This window comes from Eleginops maclovinus, chromosome 4 (assembly GCF_036324505.1).
Source record: "Eleginops maclovinus isolate JMC-PN-2008 ecotype Puerto Natales chromosome 4, JC_Emac_rtc_rv5, whole genome shotgun sequence".
In the NCBI taxonomy this organism is placed as follows: Eukaryota; Metazoa; Chordata; class Actinopteri; order Perciformes; family Eleginopidae; genus Eleginops; species Eleginops maclovinus.
The window spans coordinates 18,472,944-18,492,454 of NC_086352.1; the positions used below are offsets into that span (position 1 = coordinate 18,472,944).

General features: G+C 38.7%; 1 protein-coding gene across 3 annotated transcripts; it reads right to left on the reverse strand.

Annotated features, from left to right (window-relative positions):
• Window positions 1-202: 202 nt before the first annotated feature.
• Window positions 203-7,437, reverse strand: caprin1a (cell cycle associated protein 1a). 3 transcript variants are annotated; one of them, XM_063882490.1, is made up of 17 exons: window positions 7,287-7,437; window positions 5,569-5,703; window positions 4,986-5,048; window positions 4,762-4,848; window positions 4,192-4,433; window positions 3,943-4,025; window positions 3,554-3,709; window positions 3,414-3,463; window positions 3,200-3,283; window positions 2,938-3,099; window positions 2,703-2,811; window positions 2,517-2,578; window positions 2,079-2,210; window positions 1,627-1,786; window positions 1,145-1,333; window positions 949-1,055; window positions 203-767 (listed from the first exon to the last, which is right to left on the reverse strand). In XM_063882490.1, exons 2-17 carry the CDS (start codon window positions 5,701-5,703, stop codon window positions 681-683), a joined length of 1,908 nt encoding a protein of 635 aa, XP_063738560.1. In that variant the 5' UTR covers window positions 7,287-7,437; the 3' UTR covers window positions 203-680. The 3 variants fall into 3 exon arrangements, with proteins under 3 accessions (XP_063738560.1, XP_063738559.1, XP_063738561.1); XM_063882489.1 differs by having other exon boundaries at window positions 3,414-3,466; XM_063882491.1 differs by lacking the exon at window positions 2,079-2,210 and having other exon boundaries at window positions 3,414-3,466.
• Between the last annotated feature and the right edge of the window lie 12,074 nt (window positions 7,438-19,511).

Below are 19,511 nucleotides of genomic sequence, written 5' to 3' on the forward strand. Positions count from 1 at the left end.
ACATAGTAGCTCTAATGACCTGATTTATCTGGGAGAAGACCGTTTACTGGTACTGATATTAGTGGTGGCTTTGCCAAAGCACCTTTAATAGGAGTATCAGCAAACTGAAATACACCTAACAAAAGCAGACGGAATAAAAATGTACTAATTTATAACCGCAAATTCCCACCAACGCAGCAAAGCAGTATACTTCAACAGAAGGTAATATAACACAACTTTATTGAAACAGTCTCAACCAAATCAGCGTACAAAGAGGTGATGGGGGTTAAAAAAAAAAGCTTAATGAGATTTATGAGATCGAAGAGGAAAAGTGGCTGACAGCACAGGGCAGAGAAAATCATTGTCATGGAATCAGATCGACAGTGGCAGGGTATTTTTTGCATTTATTTTGTACAAAAAATAAATTAATGAAATCTTTCAAGTTTACAGGAATATCTATTTGTTGTTTTATATCACACAGACTCGCTGATAATCCTACATGTGGTGAAGTTCAGCATTTTGTGTTAGAACATGAAGAGGATCTAGACTGACCTAAGCAGACTGACTGATAAGTAGGCCAAGAATTAAAAAAATAAGATTACCAATGAGAAACAAAACGTCGTTATAAAAGTGAGCTGGGGCGAACACATTCAAAATCCTGAATGTTAAACGTGGCGCGACTTGACGATCCTCAGGATCCTTTAGGATCTCAATGCTTGAGCATTTCCTCTAGACAAGCCTCGGGGTCCTTGGGCTGCTCCCCGCTTGTAGTTTTGCTGATAACCCTCCTTGAAGAAACAAAAATGGATTTTTATTGAATGAAAATTGTTTTTAAAAATGCTCCTGGGCAAAATGCTACGACAGTCCACGGCTAGAGCTTTTGACTCTCTTTGACAATGAACAGTATAACAGATATAATAGGTTTTGGTACATAAAGCGGATTTAACGTAAAAAAAAAGGGCTTCTTACCCGTTGGTAGGTGTTATTGGAATAGTCCCGAGACGCATTAAATTGGGTTTGTCCGTAACCGCTGCTGGGAGCATTTGAGAAAGGAGCGCGATATCCTTCATACCCCCCTGAAGACAAAACACAGAATTTTTGAAAAAACGGACCCAAAGGAAACATGACTACTGTATCTCTGTAAAACATAGTATGATGCCTTTACCTCTAAAACCATTGGAGGATCCTCGGTATCCGTTCATCATACCACGGGCATTTCTGGGGCCCCCCCTGGGCACAGCCCTGCTGTTGTAAAAGGACTGACCTGACTGTCCAAACCCTGCGCCCGGAGAGGACTCTTCATGGCCTCCTGCTGAGGGAATGACCTGGTCTTGTGGCTGGAAGCCACCAACAACTGGACAGAAGAAAATAAAGTAAGAGGTTTAACAATTCTATGATGCACTGGGGGGGGGGTTAGTTATGCATTTAAAAATTACTTTCTGCAATCTGAAAGATCTGCAATCAGTCTAATTAAAACCACAAAGGGATTTTTGTCTTGCAGCACCGCCCCCCCTGTTCTAACAGACATTATTTCTATTTCAAGGATTCCATTGAATACATGCTCAAAAGAAGCACAACCTCAAGGTGTGTTTATTTTCTCATTGTATAGATGATGGTAAATAATGTGTGTGTGTGAATCACCCTCACCTGACTGTAATGTCTCCTGTGGGATGTCCGGCTGCACCACAGTACTCTCTGCCTGGCTGCTGAAGCCCTGTCCATAGCCACCGGGGAACTGGCCGGGCTGCTTCAGAGGATCTGCTTGGCCTTCAGTAGCTGGAGGTACCGGTGCATTCAGATTAAATACCTGAAGATGGAAAGGAAGGGTTTCTGTATCAAAATGGCAATTTTCACAGAACACCTAAAGGTCAAAAGGTTTTTAGGTATGGGAAATGAGGGGACGTGTTGAAGTGTCACCTATTTAGATGGTGCACAAGGATTTTGTTGTTTATTTGCTGCAACTAAAAAGCCATTTACTGGCCTTACATATTTGATTTTGTAGAAACAAGTATGGAACCTGACACTTTCAGACAGAATGAATTGAAGTCCCAACATGTTCATGGTCATATCGTTTACTTATACCCAGATGGAAAGCGTACCGCTTGCACTGACTGGAAGGGAGCGGCGTTGACATTGATGCCTCCAGTGTGGGTGGGTTTGGAGACAGGTGGGAAAGCAGAGGACAGGGAACATGGGGAGGGGGACTGTTCAGATGAAACACACATCGAGGCCTGGGGAGGGGTCAAGGAGGGAATTCAGAAGGCAAGGAAACAAGGATTTCAGAGATCAGTGGGAAAGACGGGATCGGTGATTTCTATTTTACCTTAAAGGCTCCCTTCTATCTTATAATATTCAAATGATTCAAATATCTATCGGTTCTAAAGTAAATCATGATAAGTCAGAGAGCATTACATTCACTCCGTTCAGTCGCGATTTTAAAAACACGGCCTGCATACTACAAAAAATAACCCATACCATAATACTACTGTTTTAGGCAAACAAACAAGCGCCTCCCTATGTGCTTCCACTCTACTTACTTGTGAGGTTTCCTGCGGCCCAGACACTGAACTTGTTTGAGGAAGTCTGGACTCTGAGTGGGCTGTTTGGAAGGGAAAAAAAGAGACACATTAGAAAAAAGAAATGTTACCGACATCATTCATTGTGTATATATATCAACAGGACACTACTCTAGAAAATGCACAGGTTAATGAACTGACACCCACCAGGAGGGCAGCCCATCTGCTGCAGGTCAACGATCTGCGCAGGCTTCATTGGCTGCGCAGCCACGATGGCTGGGTCCAGTGCCTGGCCGTCAAACTCCAAAATGGAGTCCTAGGAAAACCAAAAACAGTAAATGTACTGATGGGTCAAGAAGCAGATACAAGGGCAGTGCAGAAGGTGAGGACAAAAAAAATGAGCAGACGAGACTTTATAGTATATGATGCTGAAAATGTTTACCTGCATGAAGTTGTACGTTCCTTGCATTTGGGCCATGAGGTCTTGTACTACCTGCTTCCTGACCACTGGGTCAGCAGGTGGAGTAGGACTGCCAGGGTTCACAGCATCGTTTGGGTCTGCAGCCAGCTGGGCGTGGGGCTGGTGCTGGAGGGAATTCACCATCTATTCACACACAGACACGTTAAGACTTCACAGTATCGAGATGTTGAGAGGTATGCATATTTGCATCAAGAACCATGGTGATGCAGGAGTGTATTATTACCTGGGCCTCCACCGCCCACTTCTCCACTTGGTCATCGTCTGTACTACTGTACGTAGTTTCTGGAATGAACTGTCTGTTTACAAACTATAACACAAGAACATTTAAAATGTGAGTACATTTAAAATAGTAAGAAAATGCAATACAACCAAACAGTGCATAGTTGTGTTTTTGGATTTGTTATGCTTTAGTTGTGCAACGCATATAGAAATCTCACCTCTGTAGTTTCCACTTGAATTGGCTCAGTGTATTTTTCGGTAGCCATTTCTGCTTTGTTAAAAAAGAGCAAATGTGAGGACAGTGTGAGGAAATATAAGACATATCTGCTAATGTTTAAGCTTGTATGCTGTTACTTACCAGGTTCGGATGGCTGCTTCTCAGCATTAGAGTCATCCACCACAGCCTGCTCCTCTTGTTGCTCTTCCTCTTCGCACCTCCCATTCTGATGAGGTTGTGCTCTGTCAAAATAACCACTCAGCAGCACTTTGTCCAGAGTGTCCTTCAGTGACTTGTCTGGAACAAAAAACATTAAAAAAAAAGGCAAAAAACTAAATAACAGAGTCCAACTTTAAACACCTTTGTCTCTTTTATTTTTGTCTCCATTTTGTACGCTGACTCACAATTGTGCATCTTGTATAACACGTTATAGTTTGAATAACATCCTAAAAAATATATATTTCTCTTTATTATGCCTGGCTGAAAAAATTGATGCCAGTCCCGATATCAAGAGCCATTTAAGTACTTACATGTGGTCCCTGCCACAGCCTTGTCTCGACCGTCAAGCAGTTCAAACAAGTGTACTGAGGCCTCCTCATATTGTTCAGTCAACCTGCAAGGAACCCAACAGAACAGATACACGTTGGTGGAATCAAAATGTGTAATCGCTGAGCAGATAAAAATGCGGTTATTCCTAAATTAGAACTACAATTAAGACAACATTTAAGGCAGTTTTAATTGTAACTTGTGCTAACTTAAATATAAGCAGCACCTCATACCTGATGTCATAGTTCCTATCAGGTCCCACCAGTTTGTAAAACTCATCAAGGGATGTGAGGTCAGCGTCCGAGAGCAAAGGAGAGCCACTTGCATCAGGTCGTTTAAGGTCCTGCCTGACGCTCTCATCCCCCAACTGGTCCAATAAGAACTGAAGCTCCAAAACGGTCTTCAGCCGATGCTGTTCCATCTCCTCCCGCTGCAGCTGTTCCCTTCGAGCAGTCTTCTTCACTGCCTTCTGAATCTAAAACACACATGCATTTTGGTCAACTGGTTTAAAACATTTTTTAAAACATCATAAACTCATCAACCTGTACATTCTTGGCCATGTAAAGTCTAAAATAAACGTAGTCTAAGAAGTACTGCTAATCAGTGCCAACCTACAATACATCAAGCTTATTTAAGGCTGTATGTATTTAAGGAACTCTTTTCCTGTTACGTTATTATAAGATGCAGCCTAGAGTCTTTTCCCTAGGGTACAGTATCAGTTTCAACAGGATGTTGGGACTACATAAAAGTAATAATAACAAAAAACTGGCAAGATATAAGAGCAATCTCAACTCAGTACTCACTTCTTGGCCCAATGCCATGAAGTTTTTCTGCAACTCTCGAGCAAATTCAAGGTTGTGGGCGATCTCTTGGTACTTTGTCAAGGAATCCTTCAGGTACATCATTGAAAGAAAATAGAAATTTGGAAATCATTACAAAAAACGATTAGGTGGTTAGATTGGATTTACATAGCAGCAGACTGCAATTAAATCAAAGCTGTATGCAAACTGTCATGACTTTAGCTTACCAGCTGATCCTGATTCAGTTGTTCTCCCTTACTCTTCCTTGCTTGACAGTCATCCAGTTTAGACTATAGGAATATTGAGAAAACACAAAAAAAGACACAGATGAAATAAATCCATATGCATAACAAGTGTATTTCACAAATGTTAGTTGATCTCACACAGCTGAATAAGAGATACTTTATTATTATGTTTTATAAATGAGGATGGATCCAGTCAGAATAAACATGGTTTCTTATATACAAGTTATGGCAGAAAGGAGACAACTGATTATAAGCAAGAACGTGGACAGATATTAGGCTGCTGCTGTGAACAAAAAGTAAGCAAACTCTCTGAATTATGAAAATGTACAAAAGTATTTAGTAAAATGTTAAGCTGTAACAGTACCCTTCTACTCTAACCTTTTTTAACCTCAATTAAACATCATCACATGTGTTCTCCAAATAAGCAAAAAATAATAATGTTGGCCTAAAGACATCAACTATAACACATTCACAAACAAAATATTTCACACACTGCTTTGAATTCAACAAGAAAAAGTAATGTGATGACACATTTTCATTTCTGAAGTAAATGAAGTAGATATACCTTTTTCTTTTCCATATTGCGAACCTTCTTGTCAATCATAGCAAGAACCTGTTTCATGGCTTCAGAATTACTTCCATTTCCCAGGTCTGGAGAGGCAGACTGGACAGCATTGTTGCCAACCATCGCTGAAGGCATCTATCGAGAGAAACATGCATTAAAATGTTTTACATTTTCAGTCTAGAACATAAGCAGAGACTACAGCCATTTTGAAGTGTATTTTAAAGTGCATACGTCATGGACTGCTCTATTTGTTATCACCAAAGACAATAGCGCCAAAACAAGTGTTGAGGAAACTACAAGTGGAGAAAACGATAGTAGTACAAAAGCATGTCTATTCCTGCAATTTCTTAAGAAGATGGGATAGGTAGGATATATTTAATAGGTTTTAATTAACGATAATATGATTTGGACCTTAATTAATAATGCATACAGATGTTTCCAAGTATTTCATACTGCAAAGTTAACAGATATTTTTAATTGGTAATATGTTTGTTTTACTAATAGAAGGTAGCAATAACGTCATCTAATTTTCAGATCAACACATTTCTATGCATGTGTTTATCTGTGCAAATCTGTCGGTGTGGGAGAAGCTAAGATAATACTGACTCACAAAGCCTTCTCTGTGAAGCTGCCCAATATTCATATTAATGGATCTGATGCTAAGGTTAACCACAAGATAATATGTTTTCAGTTTAACTACACTTGGTATTTATGAGATAGTGAAGGGTAGCTTATGATTAACTCCAAGTGATTTTATTCCACATCATAATCCAAAATCTGCACAGTAATCTAAGGTATAACATACCAGTAGTGGAGTAAAAGTTCACTATTTACCTCTACATTTGGAGTGGGGTAGTAGTAGAAAGTAGCAACAAAAAAAAATGAAATACTGAAGAACAAGTATCTCAAGACGTATTCAAATAAAGTACCTGAGTAAATGTACTGAGTAACTTTACACATCTGTCTATGGTTAACATCAGCACAGTGACTCCTGACTAAAACCCACAACACTGGGACAAGTGATTCCGACGTGATCCCGCAAATCAGCCCGTCTTTGATTTGGGTTATGGGACAAATAAAACCTATTATACCCCAAGACATCACTTTACTAGTTAAGTAGTTATATAGTTAGAATAAGACAGTTATTTGTAACGACGCTGAACTGAATGAGTAGCTGGACAGAGGAGGTTAGCAGAAATTAAAATGTCGGCCTTCTATTGAAAGTTAAAAACCACAGCTCCCTCGGAGACACCGGCTATCGTTATTAACAGATGCTATCTTTGCGTAACCCTAAGTCATGCAATGTTAGTTACCGTTAGCCACGGTGGCCTCGTAGTCAATCCAGCACTTGCCATGTGTAAGGATATGTTTAGCTAGCAAAACGTTACATCAAATCAATTCAATAAGCAAACACTGGTCCTAATCTCCTTGTTCCATTGTTAGCTGAGAAGCTAGCTGCAGCCGTTAAAAGGGCATTAGCTAGCGGCTAATGCCCCGAGGTAATAATGTTTCAGTTAAATCGTGAAAAAGAGTAATTGTAGTTTCGAACAAAAGAAATGCATTCGAAATAACGTGTATAACAGTGGAGAACAAAGAGCATTTCGGGACGCTGCGCCAACTCGTTTTCTGCAATCGCCTCGATTAAAGACGATTTATTTAAAACAAAAAAATAATACAGGTTCAACAGCAATTTGTTGATGATGTCATTAATCACATACCTTTATACTCTTTGTCTTCAAAGAGATTTCCTGTGTCGGATTTGACGTTAAATGTGTGCAGGCAGTCTTTCACTTTCAGTGGTATTTTTCTAGAAGGATGCTCAGGCTCACGCTAGCCAATGGCTGACTAACTGCTGCTGAGCTAACGGTAGCGGCTACAAGGACCCCTGTGCTAACCTTGAGATTGCCTGACGGTAAATTATAAATTGAATCGAATCCCTTTTTTGTCATTGCAAAACTAAATTAAACAAGCAATCCTCTCAGTGCATATCTACATATCAACAAGCAATACAATTATAAGATAAGATATACTTTATTGATGCCAATTTGTGACATGTTTCGGTTACAGTAGCATGTAGAAAAGTCATTGGATATGAATTAAACATAAAATAAATAAAAAAGAATAACATTAAAAAAAAAAGATATACATATCAGCAGTCGAAGATAAACAAAATTGGGAATATACACATGTCCATAATGAAGGATATATATCTACCGTCTATACTACACGAACACACGATATATAAATATTCAGAATTGAAGGCAGTGTACATAACTGAGATGTATGAATTCACCATATCCACAATGTTCCTTGTGTTACTCCTTCTTTTGCAGGAATATATAACCTTATTGATCACTTTAGTTTGCTTGGGAGAGTGGGCAGTGCATATTGTTATATACACATTGTCTGAAAAACTTACTGTTGAGTTATTAAGTATCTTCTAACATTCATCAGGTTCAAATTATTCTCCACCATGACAGAATATTGGTTGAGAAGTTATGAATTCTTTATTCATTTTTCCATTTTAGTCATTTTTTAATATATTTAGACAAATAATTCTTGAAGTCATACATTCCCATAAGGTGTTAGTTTATTTTTATTTTTTTATAAATGTCCACCTCAACCATGCTCCAAAACCCCTACGTTCAAAGGGAAATACAGACACAACTTTTTTCCATTTCCAGCTTCTTATCGTTGGTACTGTTGTTATACACAAAGTGTAAACTTGGCTTGGAAAGAAAGAACGTATTTTACTCCCTATCCTACACATTTTTTAAACAGATCTCTGACCAAAACTTAAGAAAGTAAATCTCAGGATGAAAATAATTTATGAAAATGCAAGACTGACGTTTGTACTGAAATGGAAAATGATGACAAAGTATGAACAGTAGAGGGCGCAGGTGTACCGTATACTGGAAGGGTATCTCACTGACTAAAACCTTCTGAAAAACCATCTTTTAACTAAATAATGAAGCTGCTGTCTCAGGTTGTCCTCTGATGTGTGTTCGCCATAGTGTAGCTGACATTAAAAATTGCTTTCTCTCTGTGTTTTCTATACTTTTTACAGTGGGAATTAGCAATCTTAAAAAAGAAAAGATACCAAGTGACAACAATTCAAAGACTTGTTTTGTCTTATGCACAATAGGAACAGCGTTGGTTTGGAAATACAAATCTTAATTCTCAGGCTAATCTAAATTGATCTTATTGAAATGAAAATAGAATTTCAACAGCGCTGATTAGAGAAACTGGTTCATCCAATGTGTAAGTTGAACCTCATAAATATCAGTTTTGCTTTTTTAATGCTCATCTTTAAAAAAAAACTGCCAGTTAAATGAAAACCTGAAGAAATGTACGGATTAAAAATGTTTCTAGAGCATCAGAGACTGACTTAGTATCTTATAAACAGCTCCAGTTTTATATTATTATGACTGTAACTGGACTTGCAAAATTGACATTTGTTTTACTTTTTGAAAGTTTAGCTCTCTCACACTTTGCATCATATGGTAAAATAACAGCATTTCAAACCTTCAGTGTTTCAGACCTCAATTTTCACACCTCCTTTCCTGTGTTGGGCCCTCTGGCCGATGATGGGTATGCCTAAAACAAGTGAGGCGGGGGTGTATGGATATTTCGCTCCTCTCTCTGATGTGGGCAGCTGAGTAATGGCCGAACATCCTTCAGTGCTCTTCTCCTGCTGCACATCTGACTGGATTAAATATGTGCAGAGGATTTATTGGCTGAAAAACCACAAGAGACCCACAAACACTTCGGCCCCAGACCACTTGTAGTGCAGCAGGCAAGCACAGGAATTCATCTGCAACCTCTCTGGCTTCCCCTTTCTCTGTCTTCCCTCTCTTTTAATTATCAGAGAAATGTCCTAAAATGTTAAAAAGTTACAGAAAACAGAGAGGTAAAGTTAGGATCTTGGTGTAACTAAACTTTTTTGGGGGGATGAGGGGCTTTTCCTCTCACAGCCTCCTTTAAGTTAGGCAACATTAATAATTCATGGCCCACATGTGTTACAGACAGATTACACACATCTTCACTTAAGTACCATCATTATCATTATTACAGGCAGAGGATTTTATTCCCATCTCGCAATTTGGGAATCATGCGATTGAGGTTTGATTTTGGATTGTGGTTCAAGGGTGGATTTGTTTACCATGCAGTCCTTTGGGACAAACTATGATGATTAGTATCTTCAGTCCTTTGCATTCTAAAACCAAATGCACTAGTTTCCCACTGCAATGCATTCACAAGGCCATACCAGTGATGCCTTTGGTGATGTTGGTCATTTCAAAGATGCAGAATCACTTATAATGTCCTATGCCACAGAGAGTTGCTGTGAAAATACTAACCATTCATGACCACATGTTGTTGTTGTTTTTTAAAGTAAGGGCACAGTGGCTTCAAGCCTCAGAGGCTCACTACGCTCTGTAAGACGGGGGACACTATGATTTGTTTGTTTTTTGTGTAAGATAGGTAGATGTACTCTTTGTCAATTATTATTTCTCAATGTGTGAGTTCCTCATGAAACACAGTATCACAACTGGAGAACATCTGACATTGAGACTTTTGACAATCACCCAATCACATTTCGGTATGATTTTATTAAAGTATCCTTCATACATTTTTTAGCTCCTAGGAACACACAGCTGTTAATCATCCAAATTCAACTAAAACAAATGTGTCTACTGAGACCCACACACACTATATATTTATGCGTACAACAGATGGCAATTGTTTATTGTCTATAGCTGGTGTTTCACATATTATGACAAATATTAAAAGGCAAAAGAGAAACATATTATATGCTAAAAATGTAATATAAAGTGTATCTTTTACCATATTTATTTGACGTCAGAAGTAAATGTGATGGAAATTTGATTATAACATTTGTTTTTCAAAGTTAAAGTTTATTATAAACAACAATAAAATGAAGTTGCCAACTAATCTCATGTATAATTTAACAACATTTCTCGATAGGGCAGAGCAATGTTTTTTCTCCGAAGTCTTCTTGTAAATAAGAGACTGAATCTTCATTATTTTCTTCTCTTTTTTTTTGTCCTGCAATTGTGTTACCATAAAAATCTCATCCAAAATCTTATTTTAATTAAATCCTCATTCATTCAGTTAAATAACCTGTGAAAAAAATAACCAACTACTATTGCTTTCCTATATTACAATACTGAAATATCGCTTATGTACAAAGAGAAGTTTAGGCATATTTGTTGTTAGATGGTTACTGTGAGGGTTTACGTAACTGAGAAGATGGACAAAGTAAACTCTGAACTTTGACTTCCTGTTCTGTATTGCGTGACTAGTTTGGCTCCTGAAGCCCAAACCTTAGTCCCAGGTCAGCACTAACCTGGTCTGCTCAGTGACAGAAATCCAACACACAAACTGATCTTATCTGACAGCGTGAAACTGGAGCGGACCTGGCCCTTCTGTCCAAAAGAGCCTGGCCCAGAGGGCATCATAAGAGCTCTTGGGAAGCCGACTCTTGGATGAAACACCAAGAGAGGTTCAGAGACTTTCAAACACGTCTGGAACTAGATTTGTAATAACATCATAAGTCAAGGACATGCTCAGTGAAGCTCTACGGAACAGATCAATAACCAGCTGAAATGACAGAAACTTTTATAACAATTTATTGACTTGGTGAATTCCTTAAAGCTTTTCCTTTCTTTTATTTCTGGGACCATATTATTGCTTGAAATTAAATAGAAGGAAATGTAGTGCCATACTTTCTAAGCATGTTAAAATAGAAGAGGAGATACTACCAATAAATAATACAGAGTAACTTGTTGCCAAAAACCTTGTGCAACACACACACACACACATACACACACACACACACACACACACACACACACACACACACACACACACACACACACACACACACACACACACACACACACACACACACACACACACACACACACACACACATACAAACACACACACACACACACACACACACACACACACACACAAACACACATGATAAATCTTGGAATCCATTTATAGTAGATCACATTAAAAGGGTTTATTAGCACTTCTACATATTTATACTAAAAATAACAAAGGGGCTGCTCAAGCAAAACAGTCAATTTAAAAAAAGCCGATACTATATTTCAATAGATCCTCACCAGAGATGACAGGAGATTAGTTGAGCTGAAATAAATCGTTTTCAATGCTGTGAAACATTGTGTGGCTTTTTGTTGAAACTCGATTCATTTTGCTGTAAAGCGGGCTGAGTGTGTCATGTTTACTCTGCATTTAGATTCAAATCAATATGGATGAATATCTAAACCTAAACACAGAGCCAAATAACCTCCACTCTTGGTGTATATTTGAATGTTATTGAAGAGTTTTAGACTTCTACAGTTACCTTGGTTGAAATCCATCCCCACTGAAAAACCAAAACAAAAGAGATGTGGAGATAATAATACAGCATGTTTCCTCCAAGCAAGACAAACTAGAAACATACTTGGATGTAGCATGACCGTGAAGATGGTATCAACCACCAACTATGAGTGGCCACAAAAATGTCTGACCTTCTCGAATATTAGTGCAAACTAGCTATTCAGTCTATCAAATGTTAAGTTATTATTTTCAGAAGAAGTACCATGACTTTACCTTCAGAAACATTGAAATCCCATGTAAAAAAAAAAGCTCAAATGCCAATTGTCAATTTTAATGAAAGGCCAGGCAGACCAGTCAATCCGGTACAGAAAAAGCCCACGACTGGCCTGGAAACCTGTGCCCATATGAGAAACGTAATACACATTTATCACATGCCAAGTATAAACTTAAACAAACAAATGAAGACCTGGACAATGGCAAATGCATGACTGTTCTAAGTGAATGTGCACAGAGCTCTGATATATGCATGATTGTTTCCTAAAAGCTTTCATGCAACATCAGGACACACAGGCGGTTGACGTCTGGTTTACATCCTCAACAAAAGTCTCTGTCATGACTCCCCTGTATCCCAGAATTCCCTGCGCTTCTTGTGAGAAGTTTGCACAGAAAGAGAGAGTATCTGGATCCTGTCAACTTCTCCCTAAAGACCTCAATTATACAGACTGGCTAAATTAGATCAGCTTTGATTGCTATTTCAAGTGACAGGAATAACATGAAGCGGTGAGTCTGTCATTCCCACCCATCTCTCGCTGTCATGGTGCTACAGGAGCGTTGTGTGCAATTCTGTCCAGCTCCATGTCTGTCATGTCTGGAGCTGGCGAGTGAGCAGGCGTTGTAAGGTGATGAAGGGCCGACGTGGCAGGTGCTCTGCGGATGATCTTGGGTCAGACTCTGGATTAAGCTTGAAGAGCTTTTAGGAAAGGCAGGTTTTTAACATTAGGCACCAGGCAACTGTCACAGTATGTGGATTCATACAGAGCAACCAGCTCCTATATACTCCACCACCCACACACACACCCTTGCACGCAAAAAGTGAAGTCCATTTATGAAGAGTCCCAGAAGCACAACAAGTACACCACAGGACCGAGTCTAGTCATCCAGAGTTCACAACTGGTCTCCATTTGTGTTTTGTGTGCGTGTGAACAGCAGGTCATGTGGTTTTGCCATGTTGGTATAACAGTATATTTACTCTATGTTATGCTACGTATTGCTGTCTGTGTTTACATGTGTATTTATACTGTCCTGTGTGCCTTGGTAAAATGTCATAGTAAGAAAAAGGCACACCTGCACTGATCTCATGGAAAAATGTTCAAACCACACAACTCCCATTATATAATCCCTGGACATGTATTGTTAATGTGTTTACAACACGCAATTCAGGCATGATTAGGGTGGAAACAAAATAATTGTGCAATATTGTAATTACAATATGTGACACACACACACACACACACACACACACACACACACACACACACACACACACACACACACACACACACACACACACACACACACAGTTTGTTTGTCAACTACTGTATGACATAGTTTTAGTACTAAATAGTACGTTGTGAAAAAGTAACTGCTGTTAAGTTAAACTGGGTATTTTAATGGCTTCTTACTATTTAGCCAATCTTCTTAAGACTATTGAAATGGAACATTGATAATATAACTTATCACTTGTTCTAAAGCTTGTTTTGAAAGATGTAAACATGGATCATTTAATTATATCCTGTAGTTTTTTGTCAACCTTTATGTCTCTCTATCTGTTCTTCCTCTTGTGATGAAACGTATGATGGTAAATTCAACATTAATGACAAATGGAAAGGGTTTTTCATTTAGTTTTTTTAAATAAAGTACCAAAACATTTTGGTTCGTCTTCTTTTTTCTACCTTCAAAATGTGTGCTGATGGTATTTCATGTAGAGAGTGTGTTGAGAGATATACAGGCAGAGAGAAAGAAACAGAGAGAGAAGGAAAGACAGTGTGTAACTGACATCTGAGGCGCAACAGTTCATTATGTAGTTAAAGCTGCAGATATAGTGGTATTGGTGGTGGTGTGACTATGCATTAATTTTGAAGCTGCCTTGTGTTACATCAGGTAGTGAAAAGCAGGCCACGGAATTGAGCTTGGCTGCTCTCCAATAGTCAACTATTTAATTAAGTGGGTTTATTAAATCTGAGCCAAAATCAAATGGAAACAGGGCAAAATTACAGAGGGCAGCCCCATTCCTGATTCTATCTCTGACGCAAATACTCTTGCAGTTATGTACCGACATGTGTAAGCAGTGAGAAGCTTGGTCCAATTTGGAATGAGTTTAACTTCATAAAATTGAAGCCATCACTACTTTTTTCTTAGACCAAGTGATCAAAAACTCTAAAATTATAATTTCCATTGTTTCGCGACCATGCTGGAATTTGTGTGGTCCACCTGTCCTAAAATACTTTCTGTCTGCCAATCAGTTGCCCGTTCACTAACAAGACTATAATCAGCACACAGTGCTCCAGTAGTCATATGCTAACCAGCCAACTGTACAGTATGTTGGTCAAATATGACATCTGTTTGGCTTGTCTTGCTTTGACTCATGTCAAGCTGTGGCTAATCCCTCCTGTTGTTCTGTGTCTGCATGGTAAAGAGAAGGCTGCAGGGATGCTTTGTGATCAAGCTGAGGCTTTTGATGTCCCATGCCCCCATGTCTTAAATAATTATTTAATCCTTATTCAGTTAAAAAGTTTTTGTGCTTGATTTTATTCTCCTTATCTAAAAATAAATTGTATCTCTGCCCATTGTCTTGGTTTGACTCAGTGAAAGAGAACAATTTTCTTTTCAATATATAACAAAAGCTTGATCATGCCACTTTGGTTCATATCAATAAACAATTTTGGGGTTAGCGAGTCCAAGTCTGGGTTCCTTGGGATAGGAACAGAACTGCGGTTCTTGTTTTAAACAGACTGGAAGTCAAAGAACAGAGACGACTTCAGAGAATGCAGACTCTCCTGTCAGTGAAATAAGGCCAAGCCGTGCAGATTGCCAGCAGGGCTTGTTTCCCGCTGTCAGTGAAGAGAGGAGACCATGAACAGCATAAATACAGCACTTCCTCCTGCTCCTCATGGTTTTCATTCTCATTACCATTCTTCTTCCACTCTGTGCATCTCAAACACAAACACAGAAATTTGCGCACACAACCCAATTAGGCAGGACAGTGTGTCGAACCTCTTTTATAATCACAAAAAACACATCACCTGTTGAAAGGAAAAACAATAAATCATTTTTACACATGTGATGTTTGTGTGAGCAGGCATTTTGACAAAAAAGAGAAAAGAAATGCATCTATAATTACATTTCACATATCGTTGTTGCAGTGTACTTCAGGACAAAGGGATGTAGGACAATGTAATTGCAGTGACCTTATAGATGCAATCAAGAATTCGGTGTCCTCAAGCAGTTCTCCTCCTTTGTTCCACAGCACCATCTTAAGCACTTGTGTTTGCTGCTTTTTCTACTAAACAAACAAAGACAGGCAGAGCTGGAACAGTGATTAGAGAAATCAACAAATCCTCAACAGGACATGAGCACATGGGCCTCCAGGCCAGATCAGGTTCTTTGGAAAGGGTGACTCAATGAGGTTAAAGGATGAAGGGTGCATATGAGGGGGAGTGGAGGGACCAGAGGTGTGAACTCCGAGCCGACAGAGAGGCCTCTCTCGATTTAGTTTACCATATCCGTCATGGGAACATCACTTCTATTTTCTTTTCATTACAGGACCAATCTCTTCACAATCCTTCCAAACAACTGTGGAATAACAGCTTATTTGCTCTGTGTGGCCTCGATGGACATTGGAGTGATTGTAGTCTGTATATAGGCCTGCTGTGCTCCATGAAGGTAGAAACCATATTTTGTAATCACAATATAATAGAATACAGCTTTATTTGTGAAGCACTTTAAAACCTTCAGACCAAAGTGTTAGAGAAATAGATTTTCATTGAAAAAGTCATTTTTCCCAACAGCCCTCTCAATTTTTTTTTCTTTGGGTGCTATGCTCAAAAGCATGCACATGATGCTGCAAATAAACAAACATAACAGGTCAAATTTATAAAAAAATATTTGACTCATTCGTTTTTAAAATGATTCTCTTGGAGTGGGTTTTTTGCCAAACAACTTCAAAATGCCAAAAGAACAAAATGGGACAGTTTGAGCATGAGCAGATGTATCACTGTCCAGGTTTATTTGGCCAGACAGGTGAGTGATGCATGATGCCAAAGTTTGGCACGCCCGTGCATGGCTCAGCTTTGTCTCTGCCTAATTGTCCTTCCCACACATAGCCTGGTTCAGATCAGATCTGAAACAGTGTGTGCAGCAGGCACACAGAATCACTCTCTGAATATGTGTGTAACACTAAAGGGTCTGTTTAGAGTCTCTCTGGGGACTTGTTAAAGATGTGTTTAACTGTATAGACGGCCCTGGCTTTGAGGTTGGTTGGGGTTGGTACTTGCATATCAAAAGACAATAAAGACAAGGATGGCAGAATATTAGTTACAACACATTTGGCGCCGCTGGAGGAATCTGTGAAGATGTCAAGGTAACATCAATTGGCAAATGTGAGGAGAGGCTTTTTATACTGTATCTAAATTGCATCAAACGAAATATGTTTTCAATCATTTTTGTCCTTCGAAATCCTTTGGAAATCTGTCTAATTCTGGAAACTCTCCGAAGATGAAGATTCACTGAAGCTTACCATAAAACGAGTTGAATAAAGGGGACAGCCAACCAAATCTGTATATATCTCCTCATGATCAAAAGTGTGGTCTGTAAGACAATAAAACAATGCAATGTTAGAGCGGAAAAAGAACAATGGTTTAGTATTGCTATGATATACTGTAGATACTTAAGAAGCCCTGTTTGCTGAATAGCACACTTTAAATCCCAGCCGGAGTCCTTGAGATAGTTTCCTGCCATAATAGCATGTGAGAAAAAGAAAAAACATGAAACGCTTATTTTGAAAATCACGTTAACACCAGAGTGGAACTGGAAAATGTCTGTTTTGAAAGTTAATCCAGGGCTTATCTTATGAGTGAATCAAAGGGATGTTTTGAACATTATGTTGGCAATTATTGTCTGCAGACTGTGGTGCTATGAAGCTATTCAGCCTGCTTTTTTTTCTAAACAGTCAGACACTCTGTATACCCCTTTTTTTGCCTGGGCTTAGCTTTTAATGTAACTGCAATCAACCACAACAAGATTTTTGAGGCCCAGCGTTCATCCCTCAGAAATCCCACCAAACGTGAGTAGTATTGGAATTCCGGAGCACCATGCCAACCGTGAAGCCTCCTTGCCTCTCACAAGCAATGCACGGAGGGGCAATTTTCCTCCGGCTGAACTTGCAAAAGCTGCCTCACCTGGAACCAATCTGTAACACAATCGAAGGGTCCTGACTTGAAAGCCCATTCCTTCCCTTTGATAGTCTCTTCTTGGTAGCCTGCTCGGCGCTGGAAACAGGCTTTTTGTAATCTGCAGATACAAAAGAGCAAGGGATTGAGATGAATACCCACCCATCAAAGTGTATTATGCAAATAATTGAGAAACAAAACTCAGAAACTCTATGTATTTTTTTTGTTTTTATTTCAAGGATTAGGGGGAAATTGGGATCGGCATTTGTAAATTGGTGGTCTTGTTGTCTTCCGCTCTTTCCTCTGGATTGTGCTTTGTTATTTTTTCCTTTTGATGTAACATCTTCTGAGATAATGAGACACAGTTTGGATGTTTGTCAGTGCTTATCTTCTTTAATCTTTTAGCGACAGGTGTGTGCCGAGTACTGAACTCCATCCTTTCAACAGCTACTGGGGGAGTAGCTGTTCTCTCATAGCTCTTCCAATAGGGAAGAATATAACAATTACACTTTAATAGTTATCCATAAGGGACTCCTGGGGAAATTCTGTCTTGAGTCATCATGCCGAACCTTATTTCCCTTCATGTCCCCCTCTGTAAGCATAGCTCCCACAAACAAAACTGTATCAAAGGCCTTTCTACATTGAGTTTATGAATGTTATGTAGGCATTGAAGTGTCTTAGTCCAAGGGAAAAAATGCATATGTGAAATACAAATTTAAAAAACCCCGAAATATTAAAAGACATGGTAAACTACAAACTAACTCTTTATTACATTGAGCACATTGGAATGCACCAGAATCCACTTCTTTGTCAGATGTCCAAGAGAAGGAAAGGGTATTTTGGTGCACAATCCTTTGAATAGCTTATTTACTTGCTCATACATGTGATTTCAATTGAGGTGATTAGCTGCAATTGAATCAGCAGCAGAAGAGCAGAGTGTATGGATGTAAAGCATGAAATGAAAAGGACATTTGTTCAGTGAACCCTCCTTCTATGAGCCAGCATTGTTAACTTTAACAGTCACTAAGTCACAAGCTGATGTCGACACTCGGCCAACAGTGTGTCCTTTGCTGCTATGTCCACACTGAAATCAAACAAAAACACTCCTTTGTTTATTAATCATAATTTACTCATCCTGTCTGCCTTTCATGTTCTTCAATCTCACATGCAGAGTTTTTTAATATTCTGTACATCTATCTTTTCCTTCCTTATCAAAACATTTAAGACTTTCTTCTCAAACTTTTTTCAACCATCAATTATGCCATCATTCTTCATGTAGATGTAATGGTAATTTGATGTTAAGCAGAACATTTGTAAAACACAAAACAACATTTGTAATTCATGTAGATGCAACTATTCAGTGGTACTCTTTCTTACATCAGACATTTTTGAAAATACTGTACAATTTCTACAGAAAGACTTATTTATAGTTTGGCTTTTTGTTAAACAGATCTACTGTGCCATTTATATTTTGGTAAAAGGACAGGAGTAAGACAAAAAAGAAACCTTGACTCTTTCATAATGACCATTAGTGCTGTAATATGTTAAAATGTACGTTTCAGATTTAGCATTGCCTATTTTCTGGAAAATTTGAGCGTAGAACACGATCAAGATCATTTTGTGACATTTGTTCTTTTTGAAATGAGCCCATTGTGTTCAGTGAACCGTTTCATTGCCCTTCATATTTAATAATTGCACTTTTGACATTTTATTTTCAGCTTTAAGCATCAACTCTATGGCTCTGTCAGTTGGTCGTGCCCCACCCTGTGGCAGCCACAGTTTTTGCCTATAGGAGAATGAGGAGAATTTATCATGGAGGTCAAGTGTTGTATGTTTCTCTGTGGCTGAATGCATGAATGCATGGATGTCTACATGTGTGTGGTCGCAGCTATTTCAAATTTAGGCTTGTTTAAAATACAATGCACATTTTTAAACTCTTTTAATATTGAACAGTTTAATTCCTAATCGTTATTTTCCCAAATATTTTATCAGGAGTTCACAACACTGCAGTTATTTTGTGAACGTAACAAGTAACCCTTATTTTACATCACTGCCACTGAGAATTTGTACTATTTCCCTTTCCAACAGCTGACAAATTAAGAGTAATGAAGGACTTCCACATCT